We start from the raw sequence: 27,837 nt of genomic DNA on the forward strand, positions 1-27,837 counted from the left end.
ACTGGCTGAGGATGCATTGGGTGACTGGCTGCAGTGAGTCTGAACCACCCTTTGGTGCAGATATTTATGAAAGTGTCTCATCCTGCATACCACTGCCTGAATCATCTTCCTCATGCATAGATTCCATCAGGCCACTCCTCTGCTCAAGTCTCTGCTATGGTTGCAGGACCCAGCCTTCCAGAGAGAGAAGAAGAAGTGTTTGGATCACATTAAACTCTCCCCAGCCAAACCTAGGGTTTGGCTAATGGGAAACCCTTGGGGAAGTCCAGTCCCTAATTGCCATTGTTAGGAATATTTTTTCTTTCCATTGAATTAGAATTTACCTCCCTCTAACTCCCCTCAACTGCCCATAGTTCTGTCCTCTGAAGCTAAACAGAGGAAGTCTAAGCCTTGGCAGCTCTTCAAACACTTGAGGACAGACATCATGTTCCTCCCAAATTTTCTTTTCTTTAAGTCAACTCCTCCCAGTTCTTTCTTTTCTTCTTCTTCCAAAGCAACTGAGGTTAAGTGACTTGCCCAGAATCACACAGCTAGTAAGTGACCATGACTGGATTTGAAGTCAGCTCCTCCTGACTCCAGGGCTGGTGCTCTACCCACTGTTCCACCTAGCTGCCTCTCTCCCAGTTTTTTCAACTGATCCTCCTAGTATCTAGTCCCTACTCCCATTCCCATTATGGGTACCCTCCTGGGGGCCTGTTCATTTGTCAGCAGCCTTCCTTTACCTTACCCACATGGAAGCAGTCATCTGCTGAGAGGGAAAAAACCTGGCTGGGCCTGTATAAGTCGGTGACATCAGAGCCGGTGACTCTCTGAAAAGCCCCATGTGCTAGTCCTTTCACACTCAGCATATATACATCCTGTAAACGCATCAGGGCCCGGGCCGCCCCTTCCAGGTCCTCAAAGGCTGGGAGGTCCTGCTCCACTTTCACATAGCCGTCCTTCAAGGCTGCGAAGTCATAAAAAATATGCATTCATTCATCTGACATTTATTGAGCACCTACTGCATGTGAACAGAATGTGATTCCCACCCAAAGAGATTCATGGAATGTCAGCACTACAGAGAATGTCAGATTTGGGAGGGACTTTAAATTATAGAATCTTAGAGCTGGGAGAGACATTCAAACATCGAACATCAGAGTTGGGAGGGGCCTTAGAACATAGAATAGAACATAGAGTGTCAGAACTTTAGACCATACAGAGCTGGGGGGAACCCTAGAACACAGAATGTCAGAGTTGGAAGGGGCCTTAGAACATAAAATGTCAGAGCTGGGAAGGCCCTTAGAACATAGAATAGAACAAAGAATGTCAGAACTTTGACCATACAGAGCTGGGGGGGAGGGAACCCTAGAACACAGAATGTCAGAGATCTTAAAACTAGAATGTTAGACATGGGAGGGACTTTAAACTACAGAATCTTAGAGTTGGGAGGAGCCTTAGAACACAGCTTTAGAGCCATAAGAAACCTCATCTAGTCCAACACCTTCATTTTAAAGATGAGGAAACTGAGGCACAAAGTGAAATTACTTTCACAATGTATGTCAGCATGACCAGCACGACTATATACTAGTATGACTACAAAGCTAGTAAGCTACAGAATCAGTCCTTGAAGCTTACAAAGATGTCTGGAATTGTTTAGCACTAAAACTGGATCCCACTATACCACTATTCCAGTTCTAGGATGTCAAGTCTTAAGAAAGCTGTCCCTAAGACCTCAAAAGTTCAGTTCACTATAATGCAACATGGTCCTCCGGTTCCCTAACTTCCTCCTAAATATTTTTTTGATCAGTGTCTACTTTCTAAAGAGAATGTGTGTGTGTGTATGTGTGTGTGTGTGTGTGTGATTAGAAAGCTCAAGAATTCCCCTGACTTATGGCAGGAGCGTTTTTTCACTGTTCAATGTAGGAGGATCAAATACCTGCCCCTTTCGTAATGTTCCTCTCCTCCCTGTTCCATCACAATCTGTCTCCTTTCCATCAGAAATGCCTTGCAGCCAATCGCCCCCATCACCATCACAGTTGCATTATATTGTGTCATTTCATATTTTATATATCTTTTGTGCAATTGAGAGGAAGCACAATCCAGTAGCTGGAGAGCTGCTCTCAGGGCAGGGGAGACCTGGCTTCAAGGCCCACCTTTAACACATGCTGGCTGTAATACTGTAGGCAAGTGTCTTAACTTCTCAGGGCCTTCCTAAGACTAGAAGCCATCAAGGAGATGCCAAACTGCATCGGAAGATGGAGTTTCCTCACCTGGGAGTTTCCTATGCCAATAACATGACAGGCCAAGTTCCCACTACCCCTTTTGTGCCATTACCATATTTTACTGTACTACTGTATTATTTAAAAATTCAACCAACATTTAATCAATGTTTACTGTGCATGGTGTTAGGCACTGGGGGGCATCAACTCAAGTCCCTGCTCTCATGAAGCTCATGGTCTAGTCAGACACAAACCCAGATAATGTTATAAGGCAACATTACATAATGAGTGCATTAAACAGTTGTCAGGGATGTGCTATGTAAGGTCTGGGGGGAAGGTCATGCAAGGAGGGGAGAACAGGAAGGAAACCAGGACCCTTCTGGGAGACAAGACCCTTAGGTTTGGCTTTAAAGGATGACTAGGTTTGGAGGACAGGTTTGTTTGTGAAGTTTGGATTCAGTCAAAGGGCCACACTGCAGGACCTAGAAAGCCATGTGTGGCCTCAAGGTCACTGGTTCCTCACCCCTAGTATAGGGTATTTACAGCATGAGCAAAAGCATTGAGGCGGGAGGCTGCCTGGGGTATTTAGAGGACTGGATTATGTGGAGGTGAGTAATGTGGGAAAATAGGTAGGTAGTTATGGAGGGTGTTATCATGGAGGGTCTCCAACACCAGGTAAAGAAAGCAGTTTGAACTTTAAAATAAGGCACCAGGAAGCGACTCAAGATTCCTGAGCAGAGGAATGACATGCCTTGGTCCATGCATGGGGAAAATTAGTCTGAAAGGGATATGAAGGATGGATTGGTGGAGGGATGAGAATGGTAAGCTCAGGGAAGACCCATTAGGAAGTTATTTCAATAGTCCACATAGGTAGTAATGGGGGCCTGTTCTAGAGTCAGTGTGGAAATTAGAGAGGAGAGGATGAATACAAGAGGTATTTCAAAGTAGAAACAGCTAGGACTTGATAAGTTATTGAATATGAGAGGTGAGGGAGGAGGGTTCGAATCAAGGATAACCCCAAGGTTACAGATGGAGAGATAGAATGAGAAGCAGATGTAGGAAAAAAGATGATAAACTTAGCTTTTTTCATGTTGTGGAGGTGGGGGGGGCAGCATGGTATAGCAGAAAGAGCCCTGGAGTCAGAGGACCTGGGTTCAGATCCTACTTCTGATACTTACCACCTGTGTGACCTTGTGACCTACATCTCAGCTTCTTCATACAGCTTCCTGTAAAATGAAGAAGCTGGTCCCTTCTATCTCTGAACCTAAATTCAGGTGGGAAGGTGGTACAATGGATAGAGAGCCAGGCCTGGAGTCAGGAGGACCTGAGTTCAAATCTGACCTCAGACATTTACTAGTTGTACGACCCTGCGCAAGTCATTTAACCCTGTTTGCCTCAGTTTCCTCATCTGTAAAATGAACTGGAGAAGGAAATGGAAAACCACTCTGGCATCTTTGCCAAGAAAACTCTAAATGGGTTCAAGAAGGGTCAGGCCTGACTGAAATGACTAAGAAATATGGATCTGGGGTCCAAAACAGAGGCCAAGACCAGAAGAATCAATTTGGGAATCAGCTGTATAGAAGTCAAGGGAGCGGAGGAGACTGCCAAGAGAGAAAGAGCAGGAAGAGAAGAGAAGGGGGACATCCATATTCGGTGGTCAGGAAGATGAGGAGAAGCCTGAGAAGGAAAGAGGCCAGCAGCCTGCAAGGCAATCACCCGGGAATGGCTCGGGGAGGGGAAGGGGCAGCATTAGATATGGACAAGAGAGCCCTGATGGGTTTCAAAGCTGCACTCCCATGTGACAAAGGGAAGTATGGAGCAGATGGGGGAGTCATTGGTGCTGGCGAGAAACCAGAGGATGGGTCCGAGGAATTCCAGTGGACACTAGCAGATAAAAAATGTTGAATATCACAATCACATTAATCATTCTGACACTTAGTGGCTTAAAGTTTGCAAAGTGCTTTACATACATTATCTCGTTTGAGCCTTAAGACAACCCTGAGAGGTAGTTATTAGTAAATGTTAACAACCAGTTCCCTAGAAGGCAAAAAACAATTAAGTTTATCCTGCATTATTAACATTGTCTTTATCACTTTCTTAAGTCCTGATTTGTAGTATTTGTATGTTTCCAAGGTATAAATGCTCATGCTGAAAATTTAATCGGCTTTCTATATGAGTCAGTTCCATACTGCTGCTGGAGGTACGTTATCTCCATTTTACAGATGAGGAAATGGAGGAACTTACCCATGATCACATAGGTAGTAAATATCAGAGGCAGGAGGCAAAACCTTGTCTTCCTGACTCCAAATCTGACTTTCTATTCATGGTGCCGTGTTGCCTCTTGCAAAATGTGCCATGAATACTTATTAGCAATCAGTAAACAGCCAAAATTAGAAATAAAGGTTCAGTGTCTCTGATCAAGTAGGAGAGGCAGCAGCTTGGGATAGTGGAAAGAAGACCTGGGATGGAATTCCGGCTCTGGCACCTACAAATTGGTTGATGCTGGGTAAGTCACAGAACTAATTTATACCTCAGTTCCCCCACCTGTAACAATTGCTAGCATTTATGCAGGGTATTCCAAAAGTCTTAGTGTCATTGTGAGCTATGAAAACTTAATAGCTTTTAAATAGCCATTAAAGCATAACATGACTCTAAGACTTTGGGGGATATCCTTTATAGCACTTTCAGATTTTTAAAACACTTTACATATGCTAAGTCATTTGATCCTCACAACAACCCTGGAGGTGGTGCTATTATTAACCCCATTTTACAGATGGAAGCAAATAATAACCTTTGCTCACCCTACCCCATTGGGTTGTTGTGAAGAGTGCTCTTTATGAGTCATGGTTGCTAAGTTTTGTATTTCTATCCAGGCACCAACGAGGATGTTACTATGAGGAGGATCTCACTAAGGGAGGATATGGGGGTGGATCATGCCCAGGGCTTTCTCCCTATCCCTCCTCTTCTCTTCCCAACCCTACAAGGGAAGACAATCTAGGCTGAACTAGAGTTAGATGGTCACTTACAGTACCCTCTACTTGCATTCTCCCCACCCTCTCCCACGCTTCCCCATTGCATAAGGGTGACCCTGGGTTCACACACGCTAAGCCAGGAGGACATGGAGAGTTAGAAAGGCTTCTTTTACAGGCCTGGTGCTAGATCCTGGGCCTGTCACCTAGCACCAGCTCAGCTAAGTATGGAGAAGCTCATCACTAGAGGGGTGAATTTTTTGGCACCAGCAATTCATGAGAGGTAGCATGGTGCCAGGGAAAAGTACTGAGAAGACTTGGGTTCAAACACTAACTCTGCCACCTAATACTTGTGTGACCTTGGGCAAGTGACTCCATCTCTCTGAGCCTCAGTTTCCTCATTTGTAAAATGAGGGCAGTTACGTGGTACTGTGGATACAGCACTGGGCTTGGAGTCAAGAAAGACCTGAGTTCAAATTTGACCTCAGACACTTACTGATTGTGTGACCCTGGACAAGTCATTTAACCCTGTTTGCCTCAGTTTCCTCAACTGTAAAATGGTGATAGTAATCGTACTTACCTCCCAGGCTGTTGTAAGGATTAAATGGGATAATAATTATAAAGTGCTTAGTACAATGCCTGGCACGTAGTAAGTGCTATATAAGTATTTGCTATTATTATTATTATTAGATTGGGTTCGAGGCCTATTCTAACCTTAAATACATGATCCTTTCTACATATTTTTTCTTATTAGGCCAATAGCTCCCTTATGGCCCCACCAAGAAAATGACACAGACTAAAAGATTTAGAGCCAGAAGGTCATATAATTATTTTACCCAATAAAGAAACTGAGGCCCCAAAACCTGAAGTAATCTGCCCCCAAATAATGACAAAGCCAAGATGAGAACCCATTTTCCTCTGACTCCAAATCCATCACCTCTTCCACTGCCCAGTCCCACGCCACCCTGTGATTCTTTCTCCTGAACACAAGATCAAGCTCACTGGTCCACTGTCCAATCCCAGGCTCATCTCGGCCAAAAAAAAGAATCTTTCTATCTACTCACAGGCTTTGGGAACTGGGTCGATCCCATCCACCCAATTTATTTAGCTAGCTATTGTTTAGACGTCTCCCTTCCCCCAACCCAAAGCAGGGAGGGGAATGGCGAGAGCTGTCGGAGACAATTTGTTCTTTTTTTTCTCCCCAAGATCTCAAAAAATGATGTTATCAAAACAAGAGAGGCAGAACAATTTCCTTGTGCAGGCAGTAAGCCAGGAGCTGCTCCCAATAACCCCAGAGAGGGCGCCTTCGATGCTGACAAAAGCAGAGGGAGCCCAATCCTCTCCCCTGATCTTCCCTAAATTGGCTTTTTTAAAAAAACAAGTCAATTTTATTTTGTTTTCAGATCCACATTTTCTTCCTCCCTTCTCCACTCTGGGAAAGCAAGAAAAACAAAACCCCTGTCACAAACACGTATAGTCAAGCAAAACAAATCCCAAATTGTCTGTGTTTTTAAAAACACACGCCCCCATCTGTATTCTGATTCTGTCACCTCTCTATGTAGAGGTGAGCAGCATGCTTGAACGTAAGTTCTCTGGTGGTTGGTCACAGTGCTCTTTTGGCTGAGGTGAGTTTGCTGACAGAAAGGAGAAAAAGAGAAAGAGGGGTTTCCTCTTCTTGGCAAAACAAGGTCACTCCAGGGAGTCTAGTTCCCTGAGCTCTTTCCCTTTGTCTACGCTTGTGTTCCCTTGGACAGCATGCATCCTTGGGGAAAATCTCATTCATGCACTGGGCTGTGCTTCAAGTTGCCTGAGGTATTGGTCACAGCAAAGAGCAGAGCATTCTGAGCCCTGACTCTTCTCTCGTACGGGCCTGGGTTAGTAGTCAGAGGACCCTGGAAGTCATGGATCTGGGATGGGACCGAGACAGAGTAGAGCGGCCTTCCCGGTTTTATGTCCGTTAATCAACAGAATCCTTCCCAACCTCTGCTCATTCCCGCTCAGTACCTCGTATGTTCTCACTGGCTTCCAAGCTGTAGACAACATTCCTCCAATCAGACTGTAGCCGCTTAATAAGGGTATAGGCCAGCAGTGGGTTACCCACAGGGGTGGCTGACCCCTTGTGCAAAGAGAGGACCTTGTTGTAGAATCTGCAAGACAGGAGAACAGTGACTTCTCCCCACATCCATCATGATTGCTTCCCTAAGGGAGGAACTGCCTGATTTTTTGAGGCTTTAACCACAATAAGGCAAAAATAAATTCCAAGCCATGTTCTGCTCTGAACAGGAGAGCATGGAAACTCAAAGACATCTGGCAAGGGACAGGGGACAGGTGGAAGGACAGATCTGGGAGGTCTGAATACAGGCCTAAAATACAGGGACTGTGAGTTCTCACGTCAACTCTACTACCAATGGCATGTCACAGTGTCCAGAGTGAGTGAGGTGATGGGACATCCCAATGTCCCCTGTCCTGCTCAGATCCTTTCTGAAGTATTCAATCCAATATAATTCAATAGATATTTATTAAGCTCCTGTTATGAGCCGGTCAATGAAGGCTAGAGAGATGCCATTAGAATCAGGAAGACTTAGGTTCACATCTTGCGTCTGGCTCATAGTGATTGTGTGACCCTGGGCAAGTCACTTAACCTCTCTTCAGCTCTCTAAGACTATAAGTGGTAAGTAGGGTACTGATCTGCACTGGAGGAAGGAATTTCCTAACTAGGAGTACCCTTCACCAATGAAATCACCTGACCATCCCTGTAGAAAAAAAAAATATGCTAAGCCATGGGCTAGGGGCTAGGAATAGGGTCGGGTGGGGGACATGACACTTACTCTTGGGAACCTCCATCTGTTTCAGTTCCTGTACCCCTGGCCTTCCAGTACACCTTCCTATACCCCTTTTTCAATATGAAGAGAAATAAATTATGGAGTTTACCATGGACATAAGAAATAAAATAAAGAGATTCATTTCAAAAGACAATATGCTTATTTACTAGAATTTCCCCGTAGCGTTTGACAAGCTTCTCATAGTCCAGGTTGGGAATCCCTGACTTACAAAGACAGATATAATAATATGTAATGGGGGCAAAGGGAAGGTCCATAGCACTTTGCTGCTATTTCTCATCTGGATGCCACATTTTGGGAAGGGCACTGGCAATCCTGTGGGTGTTCAGGTCTGGAGATCATGTTGTACCAGAGCAGATGACCCTGGGCTAGTCACCGAACCTCTCAGCCTATTCCTTCATAGGTAAAATGGCAAACTGGGGGATATTTATCCGGGAAAAGAAAATACTTAGGAGAGACATGACAGCAGTTTCCAGATATTTGAAGGACTGTCAGAAAGTAGGTCTAGAAGACATGGGAAGGAGTATAGTGCCTGGCACATAGTATGTGCTTAATAAATGTTTATTGATTAATTAATTAAATAGATCTCAGCTCCACACAAGGAAAATCTTCCTGATAATTAGAGCTGCCCTTTTCTGAAGCATCAGTAATATTGAGTTGACTATAGCTTCCAGAACAAGAAGGTGAAGGGAGCAGTGGGGGAAGAGGGCAAGAAGACAGCCAGGGTGGATAGTTGGATGGATGGGACGTGTGAAGGAGGTGAAGGAGCTAACATTAGGCCCAAATTAGAACTGACACGGGGTATGCCTTGTATCAAGAACTGAAGCTTCAAGACAGGAAAGTAGGAGTCAGAGATACTGCAGCTCAAAATACTTCCAGGGAGGGTAAACAGTTCGATTTCAGCTGAGACCCAGCTTAGACCCTTACGCAAGTCTGGAAGTGGTCTGTGGAGAACTTAAGAAGACTAGAGAGGCAGCTAGATAGTGCAGCAAATAAAGCACTGGGCCTAGAGTCAGGAAGATCTGAGCTCCAATCCTAACTCAGACACTTAAGTGGCCTTGGGCAAGTCATTTTACTTCTCAGCCTGTTTCTTCATACGTAAAATGGGAATAATGATAGATAGCACTCACCTCATTGGGTTGTTGTGAAGCTCAAAACAGGTGACATAAATTAAGTCAACAAGCCTTTATTAAGAGATTACTATGTGCAGTATCTTTGCCAAGAAAACCCCAAATGGGGTCACAAAGACTTGGACATGACTCAAACAACTGAACAACAAATATGCAGGTCACTGTGTGAAGGCCTGGCAGATCTTAAAGTGCCATATAAATACTACTACTTATCAAATAAAGTTGATTTTTCCTGGCATTCAAGGCCCTCCCCCAGTGGGATGGTCACAAGGTGATAACTTTTTTAAAAAAACTACAGAAACACATTAAACTAACTATAAGGCATGGAGGGGCTGTCATTCATGTTACTGGAAGTAGTATTCATATGGATGAACTCACATATCCATACATTATTGAAATGTGTGGGTCTAATGTTAAAATAAAGTGACTTGAACTTTATTTTCCTTATTTATTTGTTAGGCAATCAGGGTTAAGTGACTTGCGCAGGGTGACACAGCTAGTAAGTGTCAAAGGCTAGATCTGAACTCGGGTCCTTCTGATTCCAAGGCTGGAGCTCTATCCACTCTGCCACATAGCTGCTCCATGACTTGAACTTAAAGGGCAGTGTGGCGTAGTGAATAGAATTCTGAGTAAGTCAGGAAGACACTCGTTCAAATCCTGGCTTTGACACCTGGCCCAGTGTGGGGCCGAGCACAAATCACTTTTACCTCCCTAAGGTTTAGTTTCTTCTTCCATGAGATGGTGCCAATAACACCTAAAGTACTGAGAACTAGCATGGCGTAATGAATAGAGAAAGCCAGGCCACAGAATCAGGAACAGCTGATTCTTAACACCTACTATGTGCCTTGGACAAGTCACTTAACCTCTGGCTGCCCCCTCCTGTCCCTTGGCAACTCACGGTTAGAGCTGAGGTGGGAAAAGCACCTTAGAAACCATGGATTCCAGCTCTCTCATTTTACAGATAAGGAAACTGAGTCTCGGAGAGCTTTAGACTTGCCCAGGATCACATAGCTAGTAGGTAAATGTCTGAGGCAAGGGTTGAACTCAGGTCTTTCTGATTTCAAGTCCAGCACTCTGTCTCCTATACTACCCATTTGCCTGATTCTCTATCATATTGATTGGTAGAGGGAGTTTCCTTACTGGGAGTTCCTTAAACCAATGAAATCACAAATCCTGTAGCACTTACTTCATAGGGTGGTTGTGAAGATCAGATGAATATGCATGTGTGTGTGTGTGTGTGTGTGTGTGTGTGTGTATGATGTTTTGCAAACCACAAAGTCTATGTAAACATCAGTTGGTTATTATTATTATTTTGGAAAGACCACTGACCTAGAAGCCAGACCTGGGATCATCTCTTGCTCCCAACACTAACTACTTGTACAAACTTGAGCAAAGTCATTTGAATTCTCTCAGCCTCAGTTTCCTTTTCTGTAAAATGAGGTTTATAATACACCCTACCTCACTAACTTGTCATGAGAAAAGTATTTTGTAAGCCATAAAGGGCCAGAGAATACGATTTGTGATTTGTAGCCATTGCTGTCCCTTGGGTGTGTATGGGGAGGTGTCCAGAGGTCCTGAGAATGGGTGGAAATGGTCAGCAATTTCTATCCCTCATCTCCTGCATGACTACTGGGCCAAAAAATTTTCTTCAATGGCCCAGGTCTGATGTTGGCCAGATATCCAGCCAGGCCTCCAGGATCATCTCCAGAAGAGGAAAGTGAGACGCAGCGGGAGCAGGGAGAAGCCTCGGGATGATGACTTGCTGTGAATCAGAGACATTACAACACTCTGACATTATTTCTTCCTGCTCCCTGAGAAGCCTCAAGTCCCACTGCGAATTCCCTCGTTCCTTCCAAGCACTCTGGCTTCCATCTAGGCTCATCAATTCCACCCCAACTCCACCACATAGGGTTTTGCTGTCACACAAAGAAAGAAGCAATCCTCTGATACCTGAGGCCAGTCGAGAAGTTTAGATGTTGGCTGGATGCCTGGGGGCCCCAGTCCTGGATGCCGGATTCAAATCTCATAACTTCTTAAAAGCATTTTTTCCCCTGCTGACAAATACTGCTGAAAGTGGAAAGTCAGATCTTTTCTTTAAAGAATTTGCACATAAAACCTGTAACCCAATCTCTGCCTCGGCCCTAGGACATTTGGACAGCCTCAGCACATGGGCAGCTTCCATCCAAGCTGTTTCTCATTTGGTTCTCAGACCGGGGGGAAACCACTGGCTTTGTCTTGGCCCAGCCAATGCAATATTTCTCAAACTCATTCAACCATAGAATAATCTGGGTTTTGGAATACAATGATGTTCTAAGTGGGAGGGGCTGAAAGTATCTCTATATACAAAGGGATAATGGAGGGACTGGGAAATTTCAGAGTGAAATAGAGGAAATTAAAGTCCACTTTCATACCGAAAAATTGCCACAAGTAAAGAATTTTTTATACATTTTTGGAACCACCTTTTGCCTAGACTCCCATATTTGAAACCTAGGAGCTGACAACTGTGATCCTTTCCTCCCATGTCTTGTATCCAAGCTGTCACTAATTCCTATTGATTCACCTCCTTGATATGGCTCACATCTGTTCCTTTCTCTCTACTCCCAGGGCCAAAAAGCATAGCATTTCCCTTGATTATTACAAACCCCCCCTAATATATCTTCCTTTCATCACACTTCTCCAGCCTCCCTCCAGTCCATTCTTCATCCTGTTGCCAGAATAATCTTCTTTGTATGTAGATCTAGTTACTCTTCTGCTCAAAAATCTTCAGTAGCTCCCTAGTGCATACCAAGTAAAGCTTAAACTTTGTTGGGCACTCGAGGCCTTCCACAATCTGGAACCCCTTTCTTCTATAGACTTATCTCTAATTATTTATCTCTCTGTACTGTACACTCCAGTATCTCTCTATTTCCCAAATGAGCCAAGATGTTTTTTCTCCTCTTTACATTTGCTTACAATGCTTCTTATGCCCAGAACATGCCCCTCTTCACCTAGGGAATTCCTACCTAACTCAAACACCATCTCCTTTAGGAAGCCTCCCCTGATCTCTGGGTGGTAACCACCATTCCTCTTAGACCTAATAGAGCACTTTGTGCTTCTGTGAAATTGTATTATACTTATCTGTAGTTGAATCTGATCTTCCTACTAGATAGCTTGAGCTCCATGATAACATGGGGGTCAGCCTCCATGAAGGCTATTTCTTATCTAAATTTTGAGTCTTCACAGGAAATACAGAAAGACATTTCACAATGTTTGTTGAACAAATTAACACCTACACATCATTTTGATGCTTTCTTGTGTAACCTGTATCATCCCATGTGGGACCCTACGGCTTCATGGAACGAACACCATCTGGGAATATGCCAAACTAAGGCCCCTGTCACAGAATTCTGAATAACCAAAAGAAGTTACTCCAGGTGTTTTACAGATTCTCCAACTATAACACTAATTTCAGGGCTTAATCTGGAACTCACCTTCCAGTGATAATGGGCATGGTTTTTATTAATGGAAGACATTATAGCCATCTCAGTAAATATTTCATTTCTTAGTCTAAGAAGCCACAGAACCATAGATCATTAGAGTTGGAAGAAATACTAGCTGTCTTCTACACCCAGAGTAGCCAGCATGCTTCTCTCAAGTCAAAAGAAGCTCTCTCGGAGCTGGGGAACAAAAATGTTTCATCTGATTAGGCAGCACTAAGAATTCTTCTTTCAACTAGACCATGAACCCTTTGGGGCCAGAATCAGGGTTTTCTCTAAATTTTGTATCTCCTCCGGCAACTAATTCTCTCTCTTCTTTGCCTCCTTCTTCCTCCTCTGTCCTCTTCTCTTTTCTTCTTTCTATCTCTCTCCTCTCTCTCGTCTCTTTTTTTTACATCTCTCTTCTCTCTTCTCTTCTCTTTTCTCTTCTCTTCTCTCCTCTCCTCTCCTCTGCTTTCCTTTCCTCTTCTCTCCTCTCCTCTCTTTTCTTCTCTCTGTCCTCCTCCCTCTCTCTCTCTCTCCTCCTCCCTCTCTCTCTCTCTCTCTCCTCTTTTCTTCTTTCTCTCTGTCCTCTCTCTCTCTTTTTGCCTTTTCTCTCTCCCTCCCACTCTTCCTCTCTTCCCCCTTCCCCCTTCTCTTCTCCCTCTCCTCTCTGCCTTCCCCTCTCCCCCTCTCTTCTTCTCTGTGTCTGTGCATGTGTGTGTGTGTATATACACATACACTCACATGCGTATATGTTAATGTATATATGCATTAAGGTTTGTAAAGTTTTTTCACATACCTCGCTTATCTCATTTTGTTGTCTATGCAAGTGAGTCTGTATCTGTTCAAATCTGGGACAGAAGCTGAATGTAATTAGTTACATAATTAGATTCTCATTACCCCCACAAATATGGATTTATGCATCTAGGCCCCTACTGAAAAATAGTACTCCCAAATACTGGGAGGAGCCTTAGAGATTGCCAAGGGTTCTTATTTATTTTTTGTCATGGACCCCTCTGTCATTCTGTTGAAGCCAATGGACCCTTTCTCAGAAAAATGTCTTTAAGTGCATAAAATAAAACACATAGGATTATAAAGGAAACCAATTATATTGAAATAAGTTATCAATTTTTAAAAAATAAGTTTATAGACTCTAGGTTAAGAATCCTGACCAACCCCACATTTATGGAGGCTCAGAGAATGGAAGTGATGATCCATGGCCACACAGGATACTTCTGATCTAGTATCATTCTACCATCTTACAAATGGGTAAACTGAGGACCTAAGGTTAAGTGACTCGAACAAGGTCATGGATGTAAGTATCAGAGCCAGGATTAAAACCTACTTTTCTGACCCTAAATACATTGCTTTTGGTATTATGTCCCTCTATGGAGGAAATAGAGGCCTCCAAATTCTTACCGAGTTGTAGATGGAATAGAGCAGTCTTAAACAGAAAGGAATTTGTTCTATGATTGAACCTGGAGCAAGGTCACAGCAAAGATACAGTACCAATAGTCAGGGCACCGTCCCCTCTCTGTGACATGACAGGGACAGATTCTGTCATGATGTATGTGATGTTGTTTACAGGTGTAGAACAGATAAAATTCTACTTTGCCTTCGAGACCCAACTGAAATGCCCCCTATTCCATGAAGCCTTCCCTGATCTCCCACGTCTCCAAACCCTACTCCCCAGTTAGAAACCAAAGAGGATCACAGTTGGAAAGGCCCTCAGAGGGCAACTAATCCTGCCAGAGGTGACTTTATTTCATTAAATGATATTTTAGGATGATTCATAAAATCTGAAGAGTTGGAATGCACCTCAGAGACCATGCTGTCCAATCTATGCCTAAGCAAGTATCCTCTCTAGAGTATCCCCAACAAGTGGTCATCCACCTTCCCTTTGAAGACCTCTAGTGATGGGGAAACCACTACTTCTCCCACTGTGCTTTAGGATAATTCTCATTGCTAGGGACTTGTTTTTTGTGTGTACACATATAATTGTATATATTATTATATAGAGAGACTATTTTAGACTATATACATAGATATTGAACCCAAATTGGCTTCCTGAGCTCCTAACTCTGGAGCTATATTTAGTTTTCTCTCTCTCTCTCTCTCTCTCTCTCTCTCTCTCTCTCTCTCTCTTTTTTTTGGTAGGCAATGGGGTTAAGTGACTTGCCCAGGGTCACAAAGCTAGTAAGTGTCAAGGGTCTGAGGTCACATTTGAACTCGGGTCCATGCTGACTCTAGGACCGGTGCTGTATCCACTGTGGCACCTGGCTGCCCCTATATTTAGTTTTAATTTTTTAAATTCAGCCCAATCTTTCAGCCTGCCAACATCTTTTTGGATCCAGGCTCTGACATCCAAATGTAAAATCTCACATTTGGTTTCAGAACACCAACTTATTAACTACAAGATGAAGAGGTATGGCTAGACATTAAGTCATGTGGAAATGGTTGGGGGATTTCAGTGGACTAAAAGCTCCATATGAGTCAAAAGGGCAATATGGCAGCCAAAAACCCTGACACAATCTTAGATGGCATTGAGATAGCCAGTGTCTAGGAGTAGGGAGAGCAGATAGGACAATCTGGCTGGGCCCTTCATCCTGAGTCTTGTGTTCAGGCTGAGAGCGCCATTTTGGGAAGGATACTGGCAAGCTGCAGCATGTATAGAGGAGGCTGACCAGTAAGGATGAGGGTCCTCAAGATCATGTCATCTGGGGACTGAATGAAACAACTGAGGTTTAGCCTAGAGAAAGGAAGATTTAGGGTGTGACATGTGAAGGGAAGAGGGAATAGACTCATTGTTTGGCTCCAGAGCCAGAACTAAGGGTAATGAGTAGAAGTTGCTAAGAGACGGATACCAGCTAGATTTAAGGAAAATCTTCCTAATGACTGGAGCTATACAAAAGTGGAACGGGCTGCCTAAGGAGGTTGTGACGACTGGAGACCCATCCGTAAGGTACACTGGTAATCCTTTTTCATGCTTGTGGTGGACTGGATCTGGCCTCTGAGGTTCCTTCCCTTCCAGCTGGGATGTGATTCTGTAAGTGGGGGATGAGCTGGCGAAGGCAGTAAGTGTGGACCTCTTAAGCACTGTGTCTGGCACTCTTTAGCACAGTGTCTGGCATGACAGTAAGCACTTAATAAATGTTTGTTGACTAATATACTCATCACTGAGAATACAAGAATTGATATGACACATTCTGCTATCAAGGAGTTTACAATCTAGGGGATTTAGAAGCAAATATGCACTTTCTGTGTATTTTGTGTCACCACTTACTAACTCTTGTTTGTACTGTAGTTATGTATGTCCATGGGTGTGCTGGTAAATGTTTAATAACAAGCTCTTGGGAAGGGAGGGAATGTACGCACCAGAAACTTTTAAGTTTAGGCTGTATTATAAACATTTTCCCCCATCCCTTTCTTAAGTCTAAAGTCTAGATTCAACAATTAACAAAACAATGAATCAAGCCCTGATTTGTATAATTTCCAATTTCCAAAGAGCAGCTGGGTGGTGCAGATAGAGAACTGGGCTTGCTTCATCTTCCTAAATTCAGATCCAGCTGTGTGACCCTGGGCAAGTCTGTTTGCCTCAGTTTCTCATTTGTAAAATGAGCTGAAGAAGGAAATGACAAACCACTCCAGTGTCTTTGCCAAGAAAATCCCCAAAATGGAGTCACAAAGAGTCGGACCTGACTGAAACAACTGAACACAAGGTGCAAATGTTCACACTGAAAATTTAACAATCAGGCTCTCAAAAGCTAGTATGAACTGGCTTCCCATTTGGACCATAAGAAAAGAGATTCAGAGTTGGGAGTCACCCCAGGGGTCATCCAGTCCAACTCCTTCTTTTTACAGACGAGGAAATGAAGACCACAATGGTTAAGTGATTTGCCCAGGATCACAAGTAAAAAGGGGCCGGGCCAGGATCGGAACCCAGGTCTCCTAATTCCAAATCCAGCGCTCCTTCCCTGACATGATGCTGATCCTTAAACGCAGGAACTATGTCTTACTTCTCTCTCTGTCTCTCTCTCTGTCTCTCTCTCCCAGCAGCACTCAACAGAGTGCCTTACAAAAGGCAGGTGCCTATTAAAAGTTTGTACAAGTTGATACTGGTAGCAATGGGACTCGTAGCTGGGCACCAGCAGGAGAAGCTCAGACTACACTGGGAATACAAATAGCCTAGTTATGCAGGAGCTTTGATTCCCCAGAGAATCACAGAACGTCAGAAAAGAGGTGGGGTGGGGGAGGGAATTTAGCATATAGACTATTAGAGTTGGGCTCAATCAATCAATCAATCAATAAACATTTATTAAGAGCCTACGATGTGCCAGACACTAGTCTAAGCACAAGGGATACAAAAAGAGGCAAAAGACAGTCCCTGCCCTCCAGGTGCTCACAATCTAACGGGATGAACCTTAAAACACAGGATGTCTGAGCTAGACAGGTCTTTAGAAGACAAGCTCACAGTTCTATAGTACTTTGAGGTTTGCAGATGCTTAACATACATTATCTCATTTGATCACAGAATATCAAGATGGGAGGGACCTAAGACACCATTTAGTCCACCCTCTTCTTTTTACAGATAGGAAGACCGAGGACCAGGGAGGCAGTAACTTACTTGCCCAAGGGCAGAAGTTGGAGTAGTTTAGTATTAGTATTATGGGACCAGATTTAGTATTCCTTTCCATTGCTCTAACTTTGGGAATCAGAGTATGTTTTTTGGCTCTTTCTGTATTTGGGTCCACAAAATACTGGACACATATTCTATTTCAAAAAAATTGATGAAAGTAAAGCTTATAGGAATATGGAAGAAAAAAATATTCTCTAGATTCCCCCACCATTACATCATCATCAAAACCGCCATTATCATTTATTTTTTAAGGCACATGCTCATGCATATTTTATGCATATAGATAAACTGTCACACATACATACTGGCTAACTGACCAAAAAAAACCATCATTCTTCATATGTGCAGTCATATTTGGTTGGACACCAATGTTCAGCTGTTCACTGAATCACAAATAGAATCTCTCTCTTCATCTCATGTGTCTCAATCTCTGTCTGTGTTTGTGTCTCTCTCAGCCATAGAATAAAGCACAATCATTCCAAGTCACAGGAGTCAGGAGTCATCAGGCACTGGTGACAAGGTCACAGCCATGACCCTCCAGTATCACACTGTCTCATTTAAGATGTTTCTGGCCCCACTCAGTCTGCATAACTCACAGTGCTATACATTCACACAGGGCAACACTGACTCATTCAGTGTGACCCATACAATGTCACACACTTATTCAGTATCACTGGCACGCAGAGTAAATATTAACACACCATCCTTCACAATACACACCAGTCCTGCACAGTGTCTCCATTCAGTTCAATTCCATTTAAAACCCCTTCCTTGAGTACTATGGGGAGATATTTCTTCAGGTATTAAACAAACACCTGTTACGTGCAAAATTAGGTTTTGGTCTAGACCTGTAATTTCATCAGAGCAGGGATCTCCCAGTAAGGAAACTCATTATACCAAGGCAGATCAGATCTGTAACTTCTTTGTGTCTTAATAGCTTTAGAAAATTTCCTGGGGCACTAATTGGTTAAGTGACTGGCCCAGGGTCACTCAGGCAATAATAAGTCAGATATGGGCTTTGAAGCCAGGTCTTTCTGACTGTTTTTCTTGCTCTTTATCTACTGTACCACACTGCCTCTAAGGTCTTTATGCAGAATTGGCTAAATGCCTCAGTCCTGTAAGAGCTCACAGCCCATCATCTGCGCTTATATGGTCTGAGTGTCCCTGTGTCTCACAATGTCTCAGTTCAAATAGGAGCCCAGTCCACTTTACATGCCACCCATGCTACCTCACAGCACAAGGCTTTCTACAATGTCACATATTGTAACTCAGGAGTCACATAGAGTTTCCTTATAACATCCCCTGTCTCACTCAGGGTCAGTCTCAAAAATACACACTCTAGCTCAATAATAGTAACAGCTAGTTTTTCTATAGTGTCTCAAGGTGACAAAATACATACACAGCCTCATTTGATACTCATATATCACACACCCAGATACACCCAGTCAGGATCACACACTTGAAGTGTCATAAGTAGCCACGGGGTCAGTGAGTTACTGTCCAAAGTGTTCTGTCTCACACAAATATACAGTGTCACACACACGGACTGTCATAAGTAGCCACAGTGCCGGTGGGTCAGGATCCCGCTCGCTTTCACACACAGGCGCACACAGGGGCGCACAGGCACACAGACACACAGACACACAGACACAGATACACACACAGACACACACACATACTCACTCACTCACTCACTCACTCACTCACTCACTCACTCACTCACTCACCCACCCCAGCCAGCCCACCCGGCACCTCCTACCTGCGCAGGTCCCGCAGACGGGCCTCCTCACCCCGCACGTAGCCTTCCAGCAGCCGCAGCAGCTCCCGCTCCGGACCCAGCGCCCGCTCCACGCTCTGCAGGGCCGAGAACTTGTCTTCGCCGCGGCCCCGGCCCGGACCTATCCCCGCCTCCTTGCCCCGCACCCCAGCTCCGGCCCCGGCCCCCAGCTCCAGGGCCCGCAGCACCGGCAGCACCAGCAGCACCAGCGCCGCCGGGGGGCCCATCCCGCCAGGGGCTGCACTGTCTTCCCAGCACTCTCTTTCCTCCCTCCGTACCCCTTCACACGCCCAGGCTCCCTCCTCCTCGCCTCCCTCCTCACATCTCTCCTCCGCTGCCCCTTGCCTCTTTCTTTCCCCTCTCTTCTCCTCCCCTTTCTTTGCTCCAGTCCCTCCTTCCCTCTACAGTTCCCTTCACTTTCCTTCTACAGCTTTGTTCCCATCTCCTGCCTCTCTTTTCACACCTTCCCTTGTTCTTATTCTCTCTGCTTTTTCACCTCCACCACTTTATAAATTCATCCTCCCTTTTCTTGCGGTCTGTTTTCTCCCTTTCTCTGCTCTCTTTCTTCCTTCCCTCCTTAGTTCCCTTCCCCCTTCCCTTCCTCTTACCATATAGCTCTGCCCCTTCCCCTCTAGTCCCGCTTCCCCCCTCTGCCTGTTCCCTCCCACACTTCTTATACATTTATCTTCTTGTTTTCCCTCTCATTCTCTCCCCTATACCACTCTTCCCTCAGCTCCTTCCCTGTTTTCTTCCCCCTTATCTTTCTTCAACTCTTTCTCTTTTCTTTTTTCTCTCTGCTCCACACCCTTCTTTTCTCCTGAGTTTCCATCACTTTTACTTTACCCTCCCACCTGGCTATGCCCCCTTCTCCCTTTTCCCATTATGCTTTCTCCCTCTCCCACTACCTCTTAAACCTCAACTCCGAAATTGCAGAGTGTAGAAGAAGGAGCCTTGGCTGGGATACAAAAGATCTGAATTCTGGTCCCAACTCTGCAGCCAGCTCATTGTCTAGCCCCGGACAAATCCTTTCTTCCACCCAGGCTTCATTTTCCTACTAGGTAAAAATAAGGGGGTTGGAATAAATGATCTCTTAAGGTTCCTTCTAGGCCTGACATTGAGGCCTGACATTATTTGTGCTAAGGTCCCTTTCCCATCTGACATCCTAAATTCCATTTAAGGAGTTGTTCCAGACTGTTCTGTCTCCAGTGCCACACAGGCAGTGTGGTGCAAGGCACTAGATTTGGAGTCAGAAAGAGACCTAGGTTCTAATCCTACTTCTAACATTTGCTAGCTGTGTGTCCATGAAATCAGTCACTTGCAATCTGGAGCTTCTCTGTTCTTACCTGTAAAATGGGGACAAGTTATACGTGGAGTATCTGCCTCCTGAAAAGGGTTATAAAGAAAGAAAGCTTTCTAAACCTTAATTATATATAAATGACAGTAGAAAAGAGCATTAAGTTTGGAGTCAAAGAAGCAGGGTGTGAGTCCTGGCTTTGCCACTTACTACTTTTGAAACTTTGGGCATGTGACTTAACTTTTCAGAGCCTCAGTTTCCTCATCTTTGACATGGGAAGATTAGACTACATAACCTGTAAGGTCCAAGCTCCAAGTCTGCATCTGTCTGTACGACAGCATTTGTTGTTTCAAGGTTCCCTCCAGTTCTGACAGTGATCCTGCACGCTTTCTGGTGGTAAGCCTCTCTCTTAGACAGGACTGGCATCCATAGGAAATAAGTCTTAGGTACAGGACAAAAAGAACTTTCTTTGCAGTGCCTTTAGCCTACCCTAGTAGCATATTTAATTTTTTTCAGTCTTCAGTGGACAGGACTGCTATGGACCACCAGCAAACAACAGACTCATGTAACATCAGAGCTAGAAAGACCCTTAGAGACCATCTAATCCAAACCCTTCATTTTTACAGAGGTGGAAACTGAGGCAGAGGCGAAGGAACCTGCTTAAAGTCACACATAAGAGTCAGAAGCATAGCCAGGGCTAGGTGCCAGGTCTTTTTTGTCATGTTCTGGCTTCTTTCCTACGTACTTCCTCAGGGGAAAGCTGCTAGTTAGAAGCCACCTTCTTTGCTAGTGTCAGGATCTTGCCTGGGTGCTTTTTTTTTTTCTTCTCCGGTGAGAACTCCAAGAACCGAGCTCAAGTAGCTCCATCTTATCCACCTTATACTCCTTCCTGTCAGAAGATCAGAGGAATCTTAGGATTTAAAACTGGAGGAAGCAACTACTCCAACCTTGTCATTTTACAGATGAGGAAAATGCCTGGAGAGAAGTAACTTGCTCAATGTTGCACAAGTGGTAGGACCTGAATGCCAACCCAGGTCTTCTGACTTCACATCCAGAACTCTTTTGACAGTACCACATCGCTTTTTTTTTTCTGGGTGAGGCAATAAGGGTTAAGTGACTTGCCTAGGGTCACACAGCTAGTGTCCAGTGTCTGAGGCCACATTTGAACTCAGGTCCTCCTAACTCCAGGGCCAGTGCTCCATCCACTGCGCCACTTAGCTGCCCCGAACATCACCATTTCTAAGTAAAAAGACCAGCATGAGGGAAAAGATAGCACTTTGTGATTAAGTCATGTCTGACTTTGTGACCCTGTTTGAGATTTTCTTGGCAAAGATAGTGGAGTAGTTTGCCATTTCCTTTTCAGCTCATTTTACGGATGAGGAAACTGAGGCAAATAGGGTTGAGTGACTTTTTTTTAAGCAATTGGGGTTAAGTGACTTACCCCAGGGTCACACAACTAGTAAGTGACAAGTGCTTGGTCTGAGGCCGGATTTGAACTCAGGTCCTCCTGACTTCAGGGCCAGTGCTTTATTCACTGCGCCTAGTTGCCCCAGGTTGAGTGACTTGACCAGGGTCACAGCTAGTAAGTTTCTGAGGCCAGATTTGAACTCACAAAGAGTCTTCCTGACTCCAGGCCTAATGCTCTATTCACCACTGTGCCACCTAACTGCCTAGAAGATAGCACTGATAACACCTGTTCTGGAGAAAGAAAAAAAAATCTTGCAGGGAATAGATGGGGAAGAAAGCAGCTCTTGGAGAGGGTTGTCAGATTGACAATACTCTGGTTCTAGCATTCTAACTCCAAGGGTGCCCCCTGGTGGAGTTTTAGAATTTATGGTATTCCTGACAATTTCTTTTCTCTTATTTCCTCAGTTTCCCATGGCTACACTTTTGTAGTATTATAGGAGAACTGCCCGACCATGTTTCACTGAAGCCCACACCATTTGTCTTTTGCTTAACAACGAAGACTGCTACCTGGGACCTATTTCTAGATGAGGTGATTTAATTTTTTCTTTACTGAGCCCGTGCCTTGTGGTCAGTATTGCTAATACAGGGAAAAGCAAGACATAAAAAGACTATTGTCTGCCATTAAGCATTTACAGTTCTGCTGTGCAGACCTGAAACTGATCTCCTAAAAAGTACTGGGAGTCAGGTAGTATAGTGGAAAGAGCACTACATTTGGAGTAAGGCCTAGGTCCCCATCCCAACTGACATTAGTCATTTGACCTTGGGGAAGTTACTTTGCCTAAGCCTCAATTTATTCATCTATAAAATGGGAATAATACTTTTACTATACCTCACTAGCTCCCTTTTAGACTCAGCTCAGGAGCTACTCCCTTAAACATGAGGTCTTTCCCAGTAATCTCCCCAAATCACTCACACACACACACACACACACACACAGAGTGTCTGGCACATAGCAGAAACTTAATATTTATTCACTGATGTAAAGATCAAATTAAATAAGACTCCTCCCCCCCACGCCCCCATTCCATAGCACTTTATGGCTTGTGATGTGAGCTGTTATCATTACTACATTGGAAATCTGGACCTCTGGGTTTTGCCACTAACACTCTGTAGTGTTGGGCAGCTCCCTAATTTTACTGAAACTCAGGCCTATGGACCTGTCCATAGTCTTAGGGTATGCCTACAACTCAAAGGACATCAAAAGATAGCATATAATAAAGTGCTTCACTTATTCAACAAATCTTTGATGAGAAACATTGGGTATAGAGCCCAGAGCTTGGCCTTGGGGGACAGAATAAGATGAATAGATATGGTCCCTGCCCTAAGTTCTTAAACTCTATCAAGAAAGATAATAATAACAATATTTCCAAAGAACTTTGTTAAATTTTTTTTATTTTAACTTGTTCCAGTTTTTGTACTTGGCAAATACAAAACTTTAGTATTTCCAGATATTTAAAAGAAAGAAAAGAAAAAGAGGGTTGTATATGAAGCCATAATTCTCTATTACATATAGCTTGCATTTTTAAAAGCATGTATAGCAAATTCATGTTAATTCCAGACTTGTCCTTCCTATCTTCTGAACCTCCCTCTGGAACTTTGTAAATCTTCTAGCATAACCTTGAGAGGCAGGTAGTATAAATATCCCCATTTGTACAGATGAGGAATATAGGCTTAGAGAAGACAAATGTCTCAATTTTAATTTAACTCAGTAGCTATACAGTGTCTACTGTGTGTAAAGCCCTGTACTAGGGAGGAAAGATACAAAGATAAAAAACAGTCTCTGCCTTCATATTTCCTCCAGTGCTGAGTACAAGAAAGTTCTGCACACGTTTGCTGAATAGATCTCATTCAACCTTAAAAAAAAAAAAAACAAGAGGAAAGCTGAGGCCCAGGGATGGGGACTAATTTACCCTCATTTGGGGAGGTCTCTTTAACATGCATGAAATTACTCCCTTTCATTTGTTTTCAGTGGCTATAACACTACATAGAATACTCACATATTTGTCAATGGATGACAGATGAAGTTGAAAAGAACCAGAGAAGTCCTAACACTTGGAGTCTTTTACAAACCTACTACTTGACCTTTCACAGATTGTTTTCCTTCTCTGGGTCTCTTTCTTCCACTTAAAAAAAAAAGGATGGGGGGGTGGGGCATGGAGAGATAGAGAGAGAAACAGAGAGAGAATAGACAGAGCCAGAGAGAAACAGAAAGAACAGTTGTCTCCTAAAGATGCCTGCCTCTGATCTTGAGCCTGAGACATTGATAGGTGGTTTTGTCCACCAGGTGGCAGCAGGAATCTAGGAAGTCAGCTCAATTACAGTAAATGTTTGTCTTTTACTGTCCATTTTCTACTTTCCAAATTGCAAGACTTCACTCCAGCTAAAGTGATCTACATACACATAGCTCTTTCCACCTTCAGCATTACTTGTATGTTCCTTTCTAGTCTCAGCACAAAAATCCCCCAACCTGCTTATGCTTGACCACCGTCAAATACCCTCCTCAACCTAGCCCATTCCATTATTGAGAGAAATTTTCTATTTTAAGTAAACCTAAATTTGCCTTCCTATAACTTTCCCCTTCCCCCACTTAGTCCTAGGTCCCAGAAATATAATAGTCATATGTCTTAGGAGTACTCCAGGTCATAGGGGACCCCCCCCACACACACACACAAGTTAGCAAAGGCAGAATGGTTAGGTGAATTCCCTTCAGGCCCCTAAGTAGGAGCATGGGATCCCGAGCAGTGGCTCCCTTCGTGGCTACTGGAAGGGAACCGAGCTGGCAGAACCTTTTCGTGAGGGTATGGAGGTGATCCTGGGCTCTCCAAAGCTATACCAATGGAGCATAAACAATGGCAGGTCCTACCAATCTGGAAAGTCTTTGAGTGATGGACTGCGGTCTCAAGAACAGCCCTGTACAGTACATTTCATCATCAGAACGTGTTGGCCACCACTCTATGGTGTGGCCGAAGCAGCTCATGAAAACCATCTGCGGAACAGACTAAAATGTAACTGGGAAATATTTAACAAAATAAAAATTACAATAGAACTAAATAATATTACATTTGAAAACTAAGTCAATATGCTACCCACCGGGATTTTATGTATGAATTAGTGGTCCCATTTTTATCTGAATTTGACACCACAGCTTTATATCAGTGAAGGGAGTACTCATATTGACAAATTCATGGATTCTTTATTGAAGGTCTGAATAATGAGGAAAAAACTACAATAGGATTTGACAGTCATTATGTTCTTTGGAACATGATGTAGTCTATATTTTAGGGAATGGGAACAGTGGCTATCTTTTTTTTTTTAAATTTTTGCCCTTCTTTGGGCAAAGATGGGCTTGGGGGGAAGAAAAAAGGCAACCATTGGGTCTGTATGGCTAGGATATCCCAAAACCTACCACACCACTATTAGGATCTTTCTGATAGGCTGAGAGTATCTTGGCTTGTAGAAAGGAATATGGTATGCTCCTATCAGCAGGGAAGTCCTGGTCTGGAAAATGGCATTATGTTTGAGCCACAAAAGGAAGATGGATGTTCCAAGCCTAAAAAGAATCAGCTAATCTTGGCCTGGGTAGTAGTTAAACATGGCATAAGAAGACTCAGCTTTCAATGTGAACAGTCTTCTTTTAACACATTTCCAACTACCTCAACCTGGTACGCTCTTTCTAAATTTATAGATTCTCTTTTCTCTTGCATATTAACTCTAGAAAATGCTCTCTTGTGGTCAAGTGTGATGGGCAGGGAAGGAAATCCCTGCTTGATTTGGGGACCTGGTGATAGTGGCACTGTTAGGAGGAGGAAAACAAGTAATTAGATTGGGTGTGGCAGACCCCAAGAAGCCAAGGCAGAAGCCTAGGAAGGGCTTTAAACCTTGGTGCCTCAGGCTGGAATTCAGAGATTGGGAAGTTATAGAATAGGAAAGGACAATGTCCGGGAACCAAGGCTGAGCTCCCACGGATCAGTTCCTGAGAAAATCTGGAATACTTAAAAGTTCGCAAGGCCCAAGAGGGATGGTCCTTAGGAAGGCAGCAGAGAGAACAAGGCACAAGGAGACTGAAGACGTGCCTCTGAACCCCAGCTCTGGTGTTTATTAATTGGGTAACCTTGGGCAAGCAGCTTTCCCTCCGAGGCTCAATTTCCTCTTCCAGTAAAAAGAGAGGATGGGACTTCAGGGGTGCTTAACTTGGGGCCTGCAAACTTAATAAAAAGAGTTTTTTTGGGGGGACAAGTCTTTCAATAAAATTGGTTTCCTTTGTAATCTTCTGCATTTTACTTCATGTATTTAAAAATGTGATTCTGAGAAGGGATCCATAGGCTTCACCAGAGTGCCATGGGGGTCTATGACACACACAAAGTTAAAAGCCCCCGGACTGAGATGATCTCCAAGATGCCTTCTAATGGGAACATTCTGTGATTCCGTGTAGTGGACTGGTCACACTTGATAGTAATGAGGAAATGGTCAGGGTAGGGACTAACGTCCCCCGGGGAATCTCAAAATCGAGCTAAGGTAAAGACACCAGCAGGGAATATTCAAATTCTAAAGACTCCCTTGACCAGCCTAGTGACAAGTTGGTTAGAGGATGGATCTGCTTATGCTTGCCTGAGAATAGAGAGAAATCATTAGCTACTGGCAGTGTAACTTTGGCATTTAGCAGCAGAAGCTGTTCCCCAGCTCTCACGGCTGTTCTCACAGGCTACAAGCATTGAGTTCTCAGAATAGATTTTGTTGACTAAGATGTCAGCTTGCTTTTCAGATTATTGCCTCGGTCTTGGCCAACTCCAGTCTTCCCTTCCCTTCCCAACAGTCCCTTGCTTATGGAACTGTTTTCCCCAGTCAGTTAAGAGATTGGAGATTATTAGCATTCACATAAATAGTCAATTATGAGTTGTACATTTAGATGCATCCTGGTCTTTGATTTCTTGAGGTCTGACTGGTATTGAAAATTGCAAGTAAGTGCAGTCAGTTGGAAAGGAAGGGTTTATACAGAATATTACAGTTCTAATGGGTCTTAGAGACCCTGACTCCAATTTTATTTTATAAAGCAGGGAATTGAAGCCCAACCAAATGAAATGATTAGTACCAGACATCACAGCTAGTTAGTAGCAAAGGTAGGGCTAGAACCCAAGCTTCCCGAGTACTAATTCCTTGTGAATGGGATGTCCCAGGGAAGACTTCTCAGTGTGATTAAGGTAATGAGTTCAGAAGGTAGTGTGAAAAATGAACTCTCAGAAGTGAAGGCTCCTCAAAGGGTCAAATAATTCTTGATACTATTACTTTCAAAATCCTCCCCCACTTAGACCCCGTTTTTAAGCACTTAACAGAAAGAATAAGCCCTGCTCCACCCCCAACCTGAGCTTCCAGCCTCTTTCCTTGTCTTTGAATTTCGGGCCTAGAATGTAAGCCTCACCTCCCAGTTAAGAGGATAGAAGAAACTTTCAAGCTTAGAATGTAAGCCCACCCCCAGGTAAGGGGGTAAGGGATAGTGGTGGATGGAGGCTTGTTTGGGCGGTGGGCGGAGATTTGCTTTTATAAGGCGGCCTCTGTTGCCGGCTCTCTCTCTCTCTCTCTCCACGTGTATCGAAGGAGCAGACAGCCATCTCGCGAGATTGTAATAAAGGTAACCTTTACTTTCCACCATGAGGTCTCTGAGTTTAATTTGGGTTGGGGTCGCTGTCCCACACACTTGCTATAGACATACAGAACTTTAAAAGTCATTCTTATTCCTGAGACAGCTTTACTGTAGTGGAAAGATGGAAAGATCTGAGTTTGAATTCTGGCTCTGCCACTCACTGGGGCTGCCGCTTCTCTGAATTTCAATTTCCTTGCCTGTAGAAAAGGGATAATCTTATTGTCTTATTTACCTCACAGGGTTGTTAAACTACAACGCACTATATAGCTGTGCCCTATTAAGGATTTCCTGACACTATGCTAGAAACCCTATGCTATCTCAAACCCCAAAGGAGGTTTGAGAATACGTTCGTGAGTGTTTTAAGCAGATCTTCAGTACCCTACAATTGCATCACCTGGGAAGATGCAAATATTTAATAAGTTAATGTCAA

At 43.8% G+C, this 27,837-nt stretch overlaps 1 protein-coding gene across 1 annotated transcript in view; it reads right to left on the reverse strand.

The window, feature by feature from the left end:
- Window positions 1-19,360, reverse strand: part of P4HA3 (prolyl 4-hydroxylase subunit alpha 3) — a 56,176-nt gene extending 36,816 nt beyond the window's left edge. The window contains exons 1-3 of the mRNA XM_020989583.2: window positions 18,991-19,360; window positions 7,172-7,314; window positions 723-946 (exon numbers count right to left, since the gene is read on the reverse strand). Coding sequence (XP_020845242.1) covers window positions 723-946; window positions 7,172-7,314; window positions 18,991-19,235 — 612 coding nt within the window. The 5' untranslated portion in view covers window positions 19,236-19,360. The remainder of the gene's footprint in view (window positions 1-722; window positions 947-7,171; window positions 7,315-18,990) is intronic.
- Window positions 19,361-27,837: the final 8,477 nt, after the last annotated feature.

This window comes from Phascolarctos cinereus, unplaced genomic scaffold (genome assembly GCF_003287225.1).
Source record: "Phascolarctos cinereus isolate Bilbo 61053 unplaced genomic scaffold, phaCin_HiC Scaffold_726;HRSCAF=1367, whole genome shotgun sequence".
Lineage (NCBI taxonomy): Eukaryota > Metazoa > Chordata > Mammalia > Diprotodontia > Phascolarctidae > Phascolarctos > Phascolarctos cinereus.